General features: G+C 38.9%; 1 protein-coding gene across 1 annotated transcript in view; it reads left to right on the top strand.

The window, feature by feature from the left end:
- Nucleotides 1-15,726, top strand: part of ACSBG1 (acyl-CoA synthetase bubblegum family member 1) — a 46,592-nt gene that overhangs the window by 20,952 nt on the left and 9,914 nt on the right. Inside the window, exons 3-7 of the mRNA XM_075045563.1 lie at nucleotides 6,175-6,392; nucleotides 7,043-7,131; nucleotides 8,525-8,645; nucleotides 10,531-10,611; nucleotides 13,433-13,582. Coding sequence (XP_074901664.1) covers nucleotides 6,175-6,392; nucleotides 7,043-7,131; nucleotides 8,525-8,645; nucleotides 10,531-10,611; nucleotides 13,433-13,582 — 659 coding nt within the window. The remainder of the gene's footprint in view (nucleotides 1-6,174; nucleotides 6,393-7,042; nucleotides 7,132-8,524; nucleotides 8,646-10,530; nucleotides 10,612-13,432; nucleotides 13,583-15,726) is intronic.

The raw sequence follows: 15,726 nt of genomic DNA, 5'->3' as shown, positions 1-15,726 counted from the left end.
TCCACGTCAGTTTGTAGAGGGATTCTTTGGAGGATATCTTATTTCTCTGATCCACTTTGGTAGTAGTTTACTGATGTGAAGAGCAGTATATTTTATTGCAATTCATAAATGTTCCCTTTTCCTCCAATGGAAAAGGTACAGATTTCCATGAACTGAAATATTTGTGTATGTTTTGGCTTATTTAAAAAGATTTCCGCTATTTATTCAGTCTTTTCTGTTTGAGAGTTTAAAGTTACATGTTTATTGTGGGAAAAATGATAATACAGCAGGAAACTCCTCCTCTCCCAGCTGTGGCAAGGCAAGCATCAGGAAACTGGTTACTGTAATTTTTTTTAAAAGAATCACTATGTATATATTCTGGCTAATACAGTCTGGTTCACTTGAAACTCAGAAGTTCTGTACTTCTGTTTAATCTGTTCATCGGCACAAGGGGAAGTTTGACACAGATGCCAAGCTGTCAGACTCCAACCTGCGTGTACTCAGCTCCAGCTTTTACTAAAAAGAAGTTAAGCTTTCAGGGCCACAGATATCTTGAAGAACATTAAAAATAAAGGGTGAGAGGAGGAATGATGTATTTGTGTTGTCAGCAGAAAGTGATGGCATCATAGCTGTGGAATCTGGGATGATGACTGTCTGTCAGAAATGCCTCCAGCAAAGAGCTGAATACCTTCTCTCCTCATTAGAGCAGAGTGATGTTTTGCAGGAACAGGCATATAATCAAGATACTGTTTTGTGAGTTAAATCTGAATCAGTTTCAAGCAGAAGTTAAATTATTGGTTTAGTTCCTGCTTCTCAGGGCACACTGTGGAGTATCACTTGGAGTTACTCAGGTCATGCAGCAGGGCCATTCCATAATCAGCCTGTCTGTTTGCTTACCTGTCTGAAAGGTGACCTGGGTTCTTTTGCATTTTTATATAGCTCTCAGAATTGTTCTTCCATAAACCTCAGAATTCATTTACATTCCCAAATTCATTCTGGCAGTTACCAGGATACTTGCAGGTCAGGTAGTGAACAGAGAGGTTTCATTCATATATTAGCTTTAAACTGTAGGATTAGTCTATTTCTTTTTCATTTATTTGTTTTAAAACGAGTACACAGCCTCCTTCATACATCCCAGAGGTCCAGCAGTTTCAGCCAGACTGATTATTCATGCAAAAAAAATACATGGACTTGCTATTTGTTTGTTTAAAATAATTTTTGGTATCTGGGCTGGGAGAGACAGCCTGTACCATGTCACAACTGTTCAGTCATACATGGTAGAAAGGAGTAACAATTGGCTGATAAAAATACAAAAATTGTAATGTGTTTATGTTGTGTATTATTTCAGACTTGGTGGAAAATATTTGAACAATAAATGTACTTTTATAAATCAGTGTTCACATGTAAATGGTTCACAAGTCTACGATTGTATTGTAAAAGATCAGTTGAAAACTTTCAAAGTGTTTTGTAAGTAACTATTTTTTTTTCTCCTGTAAAGTTTCTTGTTGAAAATTTACACTTTAGTGGGAAAACTGCACACCTAAAATCCAAAATATTTAGATCAGCTGTCCTTAGAGCAATTTCGAAGACAAACTGCAGTACAGTCATCCTGTTATACACTATATTTATGAGACTACTCTGAGCCATCCCTTACTTCAGCAGCAAAGACAGTGAATCATCGAAAACTTCCTCTCATCATGTAATTTGGCCTTGGAGGAGAATGATATGGGGAAAGAAAAACACTTGAAGAGGGTCAAAGAGTGACAGTCAAGACTACCTATCTGAATAAGATCTCTGCTGTTTTATCTGACAAAATAGTCATCTTTAGGAGCAAATCTTTTCTCACCATCTCTGACCTTCAGTGAATTCATATGAAGGACATGAGCCAAGCTCACACATAAGTGAATGAAAAAGCATTTGGGGTACAAAGTATAATGCAGGTAGCAGGACTTACTGGAAGAAAGAGGAAAGGAAAAAATATTCTTCCTTGCTTGCATATAGGGGACTTCCAGTGGCATTAAGTACTTTGAGCTGGAATGCCATTTTATTTTTTCTTCTGCTCTCTGTAAACCTATGGGTGTATAATGTACCAACACTAATAGTGTATTTAAGGGATCTTTATTCTCATTTCCACTTTGGCATTAGGTGGTACTGAGTTCATTTCCAGCCTTGACATTGCAGTTTAACTTTCAGATGCTAATGAGGCAGAGCACCTATTTTGCTTTTCCCAAAGTTTACGATCAATTTGTTCAGTATTTAGCCAGGTGTTCTCTCCCAGGCTCTTTCTGAGAAGAACAAGCCCTCTGCTCAAAATCCCTCTGCAAACTGACAGCAGAATATATTGTTCATGTTCTACTGTTTTTACAAATTCTATGGGACAGCAGAGTTAGATCTTTAGAATTATTTGGTTTATCTAGATTTAGGAACTGGTTTTAGATTTAAGTTCTACCTGCAAATATATGCAAGAACAGACACTGAATGGGTGTTCAAGTTTACATTCCTTTGTGATATATATTGTATATTATTAAGGTGATTCACTGAGTCTCTGTGAAACTGATTTTGTTCTTAGTCTTTCATATGAATCAAAGATGCCTTTTTGACACCAGAGAAAACTGCATAAGGAAAAGCAAAAGGAGACCCAGTTTCAAAGTACAGTTTTGGTTTCTGTGTATAGATATTGCAGTGATTTGATTGATTTTCACTCTTCTCTGTGGAAACTACTATGTTATCTACTGTACATCTGCAGTGAAAAGTAGTAATTAAGCTACTTTTGTTATTGTTATTGTAGGAATGTTGCTAATGTTTTCAGTTCCCTTGAAGAGAGATACTCTGTTCAAGAGCATTTTTTATAATACATGGACTAGAATGTTGTATTTTAGCTCTGGTACGATTTTGTTTTCAACAGAGCAGTTACCCACCTGTGCCCAACCACACCTGCAATCCCTGCTATCTTTGTTGGTTTAGAAGCCAGAACATCTATACAGAGTTTTTTGTCTGGGCTTTGGTGTGTCACTGCAGAAAATAAGCATTTGGATTAATGCTAGCTTCTGTATCTGACAGGTCTTATCTCTTATCCTTTTCACACCAGGATTGGGGTTAAGTGCAGAAACACCTGCTTTGCCTTCACTACTCATAAAATATTTGTTGGGTGCCACTGTTTACACTTCCATAAAGTTTGTCTGTCTATTACCTAGAATCCTTCATAGCTACTTGTTTTCTAAACTGTCTGGATTTATGATGCCCTTCCTCCACTGACCTAAGCAAAGCTCCACACCTACGTTTTGAAAATCATTATATTAGAACTGCGGGTGACCTGCGGAATATCCAAAAAAGACTGTCGTGGTTTAACCCCAGCCAGCAACTAAGCATCATGCAGATGTTCGCTCACTCCCTCCCCAGCACGATGGAGGAGAGAATCAGAAAAAGAGTAAAACTTGTGGGTTGAGATAAAGACAGTTTAATAGGACAGAAAGGAAGAAAATAACAACAATAATAATAGTAGTAGTAATAAAATGGCAATAATAATAATAATAATAATAAAAGGGTTGGAACATACAAAACAAGTGATGCACAATGCAATTGCTCACCACTTGCCAACCAATGCCTAGTTAGTTCCTGAGTGGTCATCTGCCCCACGCCCTGGCCCAACTCAGCCAAAACCAGGACAGCAATTTACACATGGAAAAAATGAATGCATGTGGAGATTAAGCAGCTTTATTTTTATTTACTGCTGTCATTATTACTTTCTGTTTGTCAAGAGAACAAATGCAAGACTGCGAGTCAGGAACATGAATGGAACATAATATGAGTCAGGAACATTAATCCTGGATTGAAACACATAACAGCTTTGACTGCTCAGTTCACTTTTTGCACCAGGGCTTTTATGTCCTTACCTGGAAAGAGGTAGAAAGGTAAATTTCTGCCCACCCTCACCCCCGCCAAATGCTCTGCACATGCCAGGATATAGCATGGGGCAGTGAAATCTTCAGAAATAGTTTCCTGGAATACTGGCAGCAAACTAGACTGGTTTTGGTATTTTTTAGTTTAGAAGTTGTACTTTATCAGCTGATTATGAATGAGCTTTTCTACACAGCTAAGTAATGAAACTTCTTTTGCTGCAAGAGAAAGTTGGTTTTGTTTTTTGGGTTTTTTTTGTTGGTTTTTTTTTTTTTTTAATGTATGTTTGTGAGGTTGCAATAGCTTGCTGTGCCTCTGGCTATCTGTGCGGTTTGCAAGCCTGACTTGAGGGAGGCTGCAAGTCTGTTCTAAAGCACTCATGTGGATCCAGCTATGGTTGATGTGTTCATATATTGCAAGAAATGCTCAGAGAGAGAGTTTCCAGGCCCTCTGTGAAGCAATTAGAGGAATAGCATTTGAGAGGGATGTAAAGCATGTTGTACTTTTGAACACTCCACTACTGCTTTTTTTGGCCACTGAGCTACCAGGAAACAGTATAGATAGTAGCTGAGCTTTCTTTGCAGTTTTTGTTTTCTGTAAGTGTGGTAAAAGACAATCATGCTTATTAACTTGTATCAGAAACTTCAAAAAGTCGTATTTTCTGTAACTCTTAATTCTGACAAACCTAAGCTCTTTGGTCTGAAATTTTCTACCAGCTCTCTGTAGAATATATATTTTTTGATGTTTATGCTAAAAATATTTCTTCATTTATGAAAGTAAATCTAAGGGAATGTCCTGGTTTCAGCTGGGATAGAGTTAACTGTCTTCCTAGTAGCTGGTACAGTGCTATGTTTTGAGTTTAGTATGTGAAGAATGTTGATAACACTGATGTTTTCAGTTATTGCTCAGTAGTGTTTAGACTATAGTCAAGGATTTTTCAGCTTCTCATGCCCAGCCAGGGCACCTGACCCAAATTGGCCAACAGTGTATTCCATACCATGTGATGTCCCATCTAGTTTAGGAACTGGGAAGGGGGGGGGGGGGGGGAATTCGCCGCTCGGGGACTGGCTGGGTGTCGGTCAGCGGGTGGTGAGCAATTGCCCTGTGCATCATTTGTACATTTCAATCCTTTTATTACTACTGTTGTCATTTTATTAGTGTTATCATTATCATTATTAGTTTCTTCTTTTCTGTTCTATTAAACCGTTCTTATCTCAACCCAGGAGTTTTACTTCTTTTCCCGATTTTCTCCCCTGTCCCACTGGGTGGGGGGGGAGTGAGTGAGCGGCTGCGTGGTGCTTAGTTGCTGGCTGGGGTTAAACCACGACAGGGAACAACTGTTGTTGTTAAAATGTTCTTGTACTATTTTGTTCAGAAGTATGGGAACTAATTGTTTGATAGGGGAGTTGTGAGTGGTTTTTTTTGTCTTCCTTGTGAGAATTCATCTAAATTTTGCCAACTTACTAAACCCTAGATTCTCTAAGGAGTTTATTTATACTGAGCCTGCTCCTTGCTGGGTTTGCAAGAGCCAAGTAGAATCTTTCAGACAGTCATTTCTTGTGAATGCCAGGGACTGCCTCCTGTCCTTGGCACTAGTTGGGAGAGCCAGGTGACATTAGTTGGTGCTCCATGTCTGTGTCCTGTCAAGCAAGGGGAGGAAAAATACGGGGGGGAGGGGAGTGGATGGTAGAAAGACAGGGTGAGGAAGGCAAGAGCAAAAGAAGGTGAAAGACGATGTGGAAATAGGGCAAGACAGATGTGAGTGGAGTGGATGCACATGCTAGAACGCAGGGCAGATGACCAAGGAAAAAAACTGTGGGAAGTAGTGGAGAACAGGGGCAGGGTGAAGGAGAATAGCTGGAGGGAAAGGAGGGAGGAAAGAGCTATGACAAGGAAAAGGAGCTTGGATGCTGAAGAGGGACAGAGGTTTCGGGTCTTTTGGATCTCTGTACCCTTCCTATTCACCAGCTCAAGGAGTAGTGGCTTGTGCAGGGCTGAGCATGGGCAAACATTCTTCTGGAATTGGTGCTGTACCTGTAACACACAGAAGACCAGCATAATTCTGTATGGTGGCACTTTTATTCAAGATGCAGAATAAAGTGTAAGAAATAAAGATTTCTCTTTCTACGTGGCATATTTGATAGTTATAAAATTGGAAAGCCCTTCTCTCAAAAGGTGGGAAGTGCCAGAGTTGTGCTTAGTCCTGCAGTCTTTTTTCAATCCTCTTGTCTTTTGGTACACAGTCACATTGTATTTTTCAATGCTAGAATACCTTTATGATAATGCTTTACTTTCCAGAGTCTCTGTGGACTTCCTTTGCTGATGGCAGAGTCAGACTGAGAATAGATAACTCATGTCCGCAGACTCCCATAACAGTTCATCAGATGTTCAAAGAGAGCCTAGAAAAATACGGATCCCTTAATGCTTTGGCCAGCAAAAAGAATGGAAAATGGGAGAAGATAACTTTTTCAGAGTATTATTGCCTCTCCAGGAAAGCGGCCAAGAGCTTCTTGAAGGTAGGTACAGGAAACAAAACCAATTTGGCTTTCTCCCTTTGTCTCCTTAAAAACAAAACAAAACACACCACCCCAAAAACACAATATAAGAGGCTTTTTCCATTAATTGAAGATCAGCAGTCATATTCTTTATTGAAATAATAATGATGAAAATTGGTTTTGGTCAAAGACACTACTGTGAAGGGAAATCGACTGTGAGTGGAGAGCTGCTGTGTTACTGTCTCACTGGGGCATGGGTACAAAGCTCAGCATAAGGCCTTAAGATTAAAAAAAGAAAAACAGGTGAAAGCAGCACTGTCAGGAATTTGGCGAGATAAAGGCAAAATTTTAAAACATTATAAACATAGGGTAAGATTAGTACTCATTATGTTCTTGTTCATATTGAAAAGTTCTGTTTTTCAGGTCTTTCTGGACAGCAGAGCTCAGCCAGACAGGAGAAGGTAGTGGAAAGTTTAGATCATGTTAATTACTGATAAATACTGGTTTTGCTATGGTTGTCAACACAGAGAAGTTCTGGACATGTCTTGTCAATACCGAAATAATAAATAAATCAAAACTTTCCATGGTTTATATTTGTGTGTATGTTTTCATGCCATATGTTTCTCTCCAGTGTGCCTATATTATATAAACTTACGCTTATTATTTTTAAGCTTGGTCTTGAACGATTCCACAGTGTGGCAATCCTTGGATTTAATTCTCCAGAATGGTTCATCTCAGCTGTTGGAGCTGTTTTTGCTGGGTAAGATTTTTTTGTTTGATTTTCTGGGGGATTTGGGGATTTCTGTTTTGCTAGGTCTGGAAATGTAGCTGTTATGGTTAACCCCAGCCAACAACTAAGCACCATGAAGATGCTCGCTCACCCCACGCCCCCCCCCCCCCCAGTGGGATGGGGGAAAGAATTGGAAAAAAGTAAAACTCATGGGTTGAGATAAAGACAGTTTAATAGAACAGAAAGGAAGAAATTAATAATAATAATAATAATAATACTAGGAACGTACAAAACAAGTGATGCGTGATACAGTTGCTCACCACTTGCCAACCGATGACCAGTTAGTTCCCAATCAGCGATCTGCCCATCCTGACCAACTTCCCCAAGTTTATGTACTTGGCATGACGTCACACTGTATGGAATATCCCTTTGGCCAGTTTGGGTCAACTGTCCTGGCTGTGTCCCCAGGACAGCTTGTGCCCCTCCAGCCTTCTTGCTGGCTGGGGATAAGAAGCTGAAAAATCCTTGACTTAGTCTAAACACTACTTAGCAACAACTGAAAACATGAGTCTGTTATCAACATTATTCTCATACTAAATTCAAAACATAACACTATACCAGCTACTAGGAAGAAAATTAACTCTATCCCAGCCGAAACCAGGACAGTAGCAAATTGGTACTTGGTGTCATATCTTGGAAGTTGTGCTGCAGCTGATTAGTGTGTTCAGCGACCTACTGGAGTCTCATAGCTTTCAGTATATCCAAAATAGTCCAGACACTCATAAATTGATCCTGTTTGCTATGGGCTTAACTGTGACAGTCACACAGAAGCTATTGTACAGTATCTTAGTACTGGAAGATGTGGGAAACAGATGACACTCCCAGTTTTATATTAATGATACTTGTCTACAGCAAGATATGTTCAAGTAGATGAAGTGACAGATAAATACTAACTAGCCTGATTCCTTCTCTCCTGATACCTGTTCATACAAATGGATCTTACCTCTTAAGCTCTTTCTGTGCCAGTGAAATTCAAATTGGTATCTGTGTGCAGCTTGAACGGAAACAGGACATAAGTGGTTTTGTTTACCACTTCCTGAGCTAACTCTTGTGTAGCCTCAAGTGGCTTAAAATGCTGAATCCTAGCCTACAGCATCTTCTACTGAATAGAGTTCAGAGATTAGTTTTTGCAATGTGCATATTTCAGAGATATTAATGTATATCTGAATACTTGAAACAAACGTGACAGCTGTGCTGCTGTTTACCTCCACATCTTCATATTCTTTCAGCTTCCATCTGATCTTTGATTATTATTCTCTTTTTTGATACTAAGTACATGTGTATGTGTGTGTATGTATATAAATATATGTTCTTTTATATATATATATACGTATAAACTTTTTTGTTTGTTTGTTTGATACAGAGGAATTGTCACAGGAATATATACAACCAATTCTCCAGAGGCCTGCCACTACATTGCTCATGACAGCAAAACCAATATCATGGTTGTGGAAAATCAGAAACAACTGGACAAGATAATGCAGGTACAAGGTGGCTGAATGGTTACTCAAAAACCATAATTTTCCATTTCTCGATGCTGTTATGGGTCCCAGATACCATATTCACTATCTGTGTTGTGAAACCTTTCATGGGAGTGTTCTTCTGGTATCTGGTGTTTTGAGCTCTTGTGTAGCTTGCAGCTCTGTTCTCTCTATAGTGTCTGTGGCTTGTATCTAAGCAGTTCTGATTTTCTCCAGCAGAGAGCTCACTGGCTGGTTCACTGCAAACTTACCTGGAAAAAAAACCCACATTTTGATCCCATGTTTATAATGAGACCACTTGATTCTGTTTGGAAAAGCACAGACCACTTGAATGGAAGAGATTAGGATGATGCAAGTTTGTAAAGGCCAGCCATTTAAATATTAAGGATGTTAGTGTTCAGAATTTCCTCTTTACAAAATGTAATCTTTTGCTGCTTGTAAAATTAACCATTAAGGCTGTTGAGTTTACTGTGCTTAGATAGCATGATGGTTGATGTGATATAGACTTTAGTGAGAAAGGATGACGCTCTTTAAGTGAACGGTCACAATTTTGACAAAAGTCTTTGGCAGCTTTGAGTGGGTTTCTGCAAGGGTGCCAGACTGAAAGACCAACTTGACAGAAAGATCCCTATTGCATGACTTGCAGGAGGAGCACAGGGCAGCTCCCTGGGAAGGGCTTCTCTGTCAGTAAGATGTTGAAGGGAGGTCTGAGACTCGAGATGAGTCGTCAAACTTGCACCAAATTGCACTGTTTGCTGAAGCAGAGGGGTCCTCCATGATGGAGTTTTCTGCCAAAAACATGTACCTGCCAGAGAGAAAATATCCGTGGATTTTTTTCAAATGTATTTCATATAAGTTATACATTAATTACTTTGTATTTTGTAGTTGTGTTTTATATGTGATTTGGAGGAAGAGAGATTTTTACAAGTATTCTGGAAAAACATACTATCAGACAAGTCTTCTTGCAGTGTCATTGACTAAATACAAGGGTATACTGTCATGAAGGTGGAGAGAAGAATATAAATTGAAGAATTCGAGGGATTTGATTCATACACATTTCTATCTCTATCTAGAAAAAGAAAAGACAGCTCTGGCCAGCACTGCTTTATCCAGCTGAGGGTTTTTTGAAACTTTTTTTTTTCTGGAAGAATCCAAGACTGAAATAATAATGTTTCAATTGTTAACCTTCTAATAATATATACGTACCATCAAGCCACTGCTTTTATATTAGCGCAGATTGATCAAGTCAGTTCAAAATGTGATTAAGTCAAAGGCATCTATGAGGCACTGGGTCCCACAAATTTCAGTGAAATTAATGTTCTCTGCAGGCCATGCAAAGCAGAGAAAGAGCTACCTCAGGCAGCAGCCATTGCTGTATGCCTGTAAGCCTGCAGCTTTATATTTTTATTTATCCTTAAAATATGCATTTTTTTTCTTTTTTTCTTTAAGAAGGTACAACATTATTTTAGCACTTAAACAACAGTTTTTGTTGAGGGACTTCCTCTATCTCTGTTGGTAACCACAGTAGCTAGGGCCAGCTTCTGGCTTGACCTAGACTGACTGTTCCTTGATGTGCCTTTTGGTGCGTTATGAGAAAGGATGCTGAGGAGCCATTTCTGGTGGTTTTTTTTTTAAATCTTTTGACTGAAAACAGATTTTCTAGAGCAGACTGTGTAGTGTCTCCTTTTTTCCCTTCTCCTCCTTCCCCTTCCCCCCATCTTGTTAACCTAGTTTGTTGTGAGTTTAAGGGAGAATATTTGAGGGTGGAGGGAAACAGGAGGTTTCTTGTGACTGTCAAGCCATTACAGTTTTGGCGGTATTTTAGTGGAAAAAACTCCATACAAGATATGAATAATAAATAATAAATTTGTTTTAAAAAATCCAACAGATCTGGAATCGCTTGCCACGCTTGAAAGCTGTTGTGCTATATAAGGACTCCATTCCAGAGAGACATCCAAATTTATATATGGTATGTGAATGCTAGAACAGAGTTATAATCCATGGGCTATTATTTATTTGATTAATTTCTACTATGTTTAATGTGTGGCATGTCTACCCTTTAGAATGCATTGCTGTGTTCCAGCAAATGCATTCAAAAGCTTCATCAGCTTTTTCTGTTTAATTTACCTGTAACTTCACGTTTGATACTTGACATTTAAAATTAGAGCTACCTTGCCTAACTGTCTGTCTTGTGTCTTCCTAGCTTTCTACTTGACTGGATTAACAAAACACATATAGACTTCAGGTGAGAATGTGTACTCTCAAATGTTTAAAAATAGAAGTTGTCCACAGGTGCTAGTGAAAACTGAATTGTGGTTAGTTACACTGGATCCAAGAACATGTGCTTTTACAGATGATAGTTGCAGTTTGTTGGCACCAAAAATTTCTGGTGATAGGCAACAAGTGAAGAGAAATAACTACAGACTGCACAGAGGAGAGCACATTTTCTTAATATATGTAGAATCTTCCTATCACATGGTAAAAATAAAGCAGAAAAAAGCACAAAGCCAGGATCAGAAATTTCTGAGTGGTAGAAGTCCAGCCTTTAATTTAAGAAATACGAGGACTTGAAGCAGAACAGATTTTTGTAAATATGTTATTCTAATATATTTTGAAATTATAATTGAAAATAGTTAAGTAATAAGAATACAAAACCCAGTATTTTAAGTAGACTGCGGATTATCAGATTTTAGGCTGAAAGACTTCAGCTGGGGAAAGAATAAGATACTAATGAAGAGTGACCAGTGTAGAAATATTTTGTAATATTTGCAGTTTTGATAATTTGAGGGGTTACTAGGCATACAAGAAAAAAGTTTTCTGCACTTGTTTTAATCATATCATCTTTTGCTATGTTGAATAGCATATAACTTAATAATAAACACTTGCTGTTACAATACTGTATGTACTGGTATAGAGCATGCCTTGTATCTTAGTACAATAAAAAAATTGATACAAAGATGATCTCGCTATTTATATTTCTTAGCAAAAAGAATAAGCAATTAGTAAAATTAGTAAAAAGAAGAGCAATTAATTCTGGAACAACATTCTGTTGCTGAAACCTGAATGTCTGAGAATCGATCTATTTGAAAACACCCCTGTTCAGGTGTCATGTTGGACACATTTTCTCAATGGAGAAGGGTAGCTGTGAAAGTGTCTTAAGAGTTGCCATAGTTCATGTTGTCTAAAGGAAAAATCAGAGATCAAATCACAAAAGGCAGAAATGTTTGTTTATTATGTTAGATGTAAAGCAAACCACCCAAACCACATGGCATTTGATAAAAGGGATTTGTGTTGCAAGTTCATGGCTAACATGTAATGAGCAATTGCTGCAGTAAGGGCAGAGCCCCAGTTCACTGATCAGTGCATGTTTCCAGAAGGCAAGTGCAAGGTCAGTAGTGTGTGTAACTATACCTTTCACACTCTGTGGAATGAGAACGCTGTCAGTTGCAGGTACTGTTCAGTAAACAAAGCCTAGGCAACAGATTCACAGTGATTAACCGATTCTAGTATGAGAAGACAGTAAGGTCAGGAAAACAGGAACAACTGCTAAGTCACATAGAAACAATTACAGCCTTGACACCTCCAGACTTTCCAGGAGCTAGTGAAATTGATGCAGCCACATTATGTGGGAAGGGATAGAATGTGACAAAGCCTCTACTTGCTACAGAGCTGTGCATTGTACTGCCTCTCTCTTCAAAGATGTGGTTTGTTGGAAGAAAGTATAAAACTGATGAAGAATCCTTAGGACAGCCTTGCCACCCAAGAAAAGGAAGTCTAGGTGCCACAGAGGCTAACTATTGTAACCTTCCTTAGTAGCATACTGGCAATGGCAGAGGTCTGAAGGAAACAATGAACTCCCCCTCAAGCACAGGCTCTCGTTTTCTATCTCTGCTGTCCCTCGCATCATCCTCTTTACTGCTATGTGGTCCTAGATGTATCTCCAAGAAATCATTGAAGAATGGAGGTGCTACATCTTGATTTGAATAACACAGTTCTGTAGCATGGTATGAATCATCTTATTCCAATGGGAAACTGACAGTTTGGTTATTGACTTTCGTAAAAAAATTTGTCATACCCTAGTTTTCTGTTAGCATTGAAATCAGTGGTACACTTAGCAGCATATCAAGTGCACACAATAGAAGTATCTGGGAACAGCTAATATAATATAGACAATCAGGTTTACCATTCTTCTGGGCCAATTTGTGTGGCACAAAAGTCCAGCATCATAAAAGGTTTAGCTCATTCTAGATTGAGCCAAATTTGAATGGAAGTTGTGACCAGCATCACATGCTTTGTTTGCTATAAAACAGCAGATAATTTGGGTAAACATTCACACATCTAGATAATGATGCTTTTGCAAAGAAGCTTTCATCCAATTGCTTTATATTTATAAATTTGTATTTTGAATGTCACAAATGTACTCTTACTTAAAATGGTACATCCAGATTCCTTTAAATAGGACTCAAAGTCATTCTGACAGTGTGAGATAGTAACAAAATTTTAGCCTCTATGACTTGTCCATAGTATCTGTCTTGGGGGAGGAATAGTATTACCATTCCCTTCTTAGACACTCATGGCAGCACAATTTTAGATAGTCTATTTGCAATTTGCCCATAAAGTTCTAAGCTAGTCTTATCATATTTCTTACATAGGCAAGACCTGAGGAGACTTGCCTCGGAAACAAGCAAGGCTCTGAAGTTTTCTACCATTTTTGAGACTGATAAGGTACTGCATCTTTCCCCCATGTAAGAAGCCGTTTGATATCATGTATTTTCTCTTATATGTTCTAGATGGAAGAGTTTCTGGAGTTGGGAGATGACATACCTGATACTACTTTGGATGGTATTATTAACTCCCAAAAGCCTAATCAGTGCTGTGTACTAATATACACATCTGGAACGACTGGGAAGCCAAAAGGAGCCATGCTGAGTCATGACAACGTATGTACTTTAGGCTCTTTCTTTAGAATAGAAATAGAGAAGTATGAGGATATTTATTGCTGTGTTTTGAAACAGTCAGCTGTTTCTGGTAAAGTATAAGCAGGGTAAAGAATGAAACTCCATTCAAACTAGCACTTCACAAGGTTGAACAGTTTGTTATGAATATGAATTTTTTATTCAGTGGTTTTCTTGTGATAGATAATGTATATATTTGTAAATATAATTCACAGATTGGCATAAAGTCTCTCAGGTGATGTCACAGATCATCCTAAAACAAACAAATCATATACATCAGCCAGCCACTATCAAAACAGCCTGATAGACTGTTTTTGCAAATTTTATTAAAATTGGGGGTAGATGTGTGGGTTTTTTTTACTTTGGCATTATTGTATTGCTAGACTTGGGTTTCTACATCTATCACTGGAGGATAATACAACTCCTGTGTATAGTGCTGGTACTCACAATAGCCCTACCTGCATTGTTGTGAACAGAAAATTTTCCAGTGATAGAGAAAAGCAAAGTCATTTGCAAAAAGAAATTTTCCACAGAGGTCTACTAGCAAAGATCTGAAGTAGTTTGGGTTTTTTATATATTTAAATTGTGTTTTAAGGTGGCTGAGCAGGAGTGGAAAGTGGTAGGGAGCCTTTCTGAACACGTAGACAATCTGTGAAAGGGCTGGTCTAAGTTGTGGCCTCTCCTCTTAAAATAAAGCAGAAACTATTGCAGACATGCACACTGTGAGGAGCAATTCACCCAAATGTAGGGAATTAGTACAGTAGTATCTGGAAGCAGAACATAATGGACTTGGTAGACAAAAAGACTGATCTGATGTTGCAAATCCTATGCTCTTCCATCTCAAAGGAGTCTGGTGTCATTTCTGTGTTAGCTGCCAAACTATTCCTAGCTGCTGATCGCAAACAGGCTATTTTTATGTTGATGAACAGTGGAAAACATGCCTTGCCTGTAGCTGTGCTGCTGCCTTCTTTAGTCAAAAGATGTTTGACACTGTCCGTGTGCAAAACCAGTGCTGAGTCAGTCATATATGCACCCACACAGATCTGCTGTGAGTGTGCCTGTGTGCTGCAAGGCTTGAAGGATAAGGAAGACAAGCAATTAATATAGCCACATCTCAAAGACATCCCTTTCTGCCTACTGTGTAGGTCTCCCATAGCCACTTGTCCAGTGCTGCCATCTAAACTTGGAGTGGCCTGGCCTGGCAGCATGCTGCTCCTTAAAAACCTCTCTTGAGAATCTCTTATTTCCTTAGACCGAACGTACACTCATACCTTCTAATTTATTACAAAGAAAAGGAGCTGGCAGGATCATACTGTGATAACAGGTATTACATGTGATTCGTATCTCTTCGCTGCCATCTTGCATAATCTCATTTCTATGTCCTGCCCTACCTATTTTAGATTACAGACTCCTCTGAGAAAGAGCTTTTTTGGGGGTGCGGTTTTTGTTTGTTTTTTTCTTGCTGTGCACATACATCTTCTCCCTCCCCCCTCATATCATAACGTATATCTGCGAGTCTTCCATATGCTTTATTGTGACAATGAAGATATGCATATTTGGCATCCTTGAACTGCATCTTCTGAGATGATATGGGAATTAGGAAGAAGTGGGGGAAACATCATCCAGTTTCACTAAGAAGTCAAGCAGCACATCTTCAAAAATAGTCACGTATGCAGTGCTGCTCATGGGGGGAGGGTATGGGTGTGGGTGTGTGTCACTTGTGAACCACCATGGTGAATACCCCAGAGGCTTCCAGAGGAGCAGAATACAGCTGCTATCTTCCTCATTAGTGCTTAGCCAGGTGACGATCAATACAAGACAGTGAGCTTTTTGCTGATACTAAACTGTCCTTTGAGCTCACTGATCACTGGGTATTTCTTTTTCTTTTTCTTTTTCAGGTAAACATATAGATACAACACTGGTGAAAGGTGCCTGCCTGATAGAAAGTATGCCCAGTAGGAGAGTTGCAAAAGAAGGGCAGATCAGTTTACTCCTTGTCCATTCAGCCCATGGCTGCCCTGCTCAGCGTGTCACTAGGGCATGGGAAGTTGGTAGTGTTCATAGCCCAGTCAGGCAGCAGAAAGACTGCATTTACTTATGTTATCTGCACGTGTATGTTGCTGCTAAGT

This window comes from Buteo buteo, chromosome 13 (assembly GCF_964188355.1).
Source record: "Buteo buteo chromosome 13, bButBut1.hap1.1, whole genome shotgun sequence".
Classification (NCBI taxonomy): Eukaryota; Metazoa; Chordata; class Aves; order Accipitriformes; family Accipitridae; genus Buteo; species Buteo buteo.
This window is presented reverse-complemented; position numbering and strand designations above follow the sequence as displayed.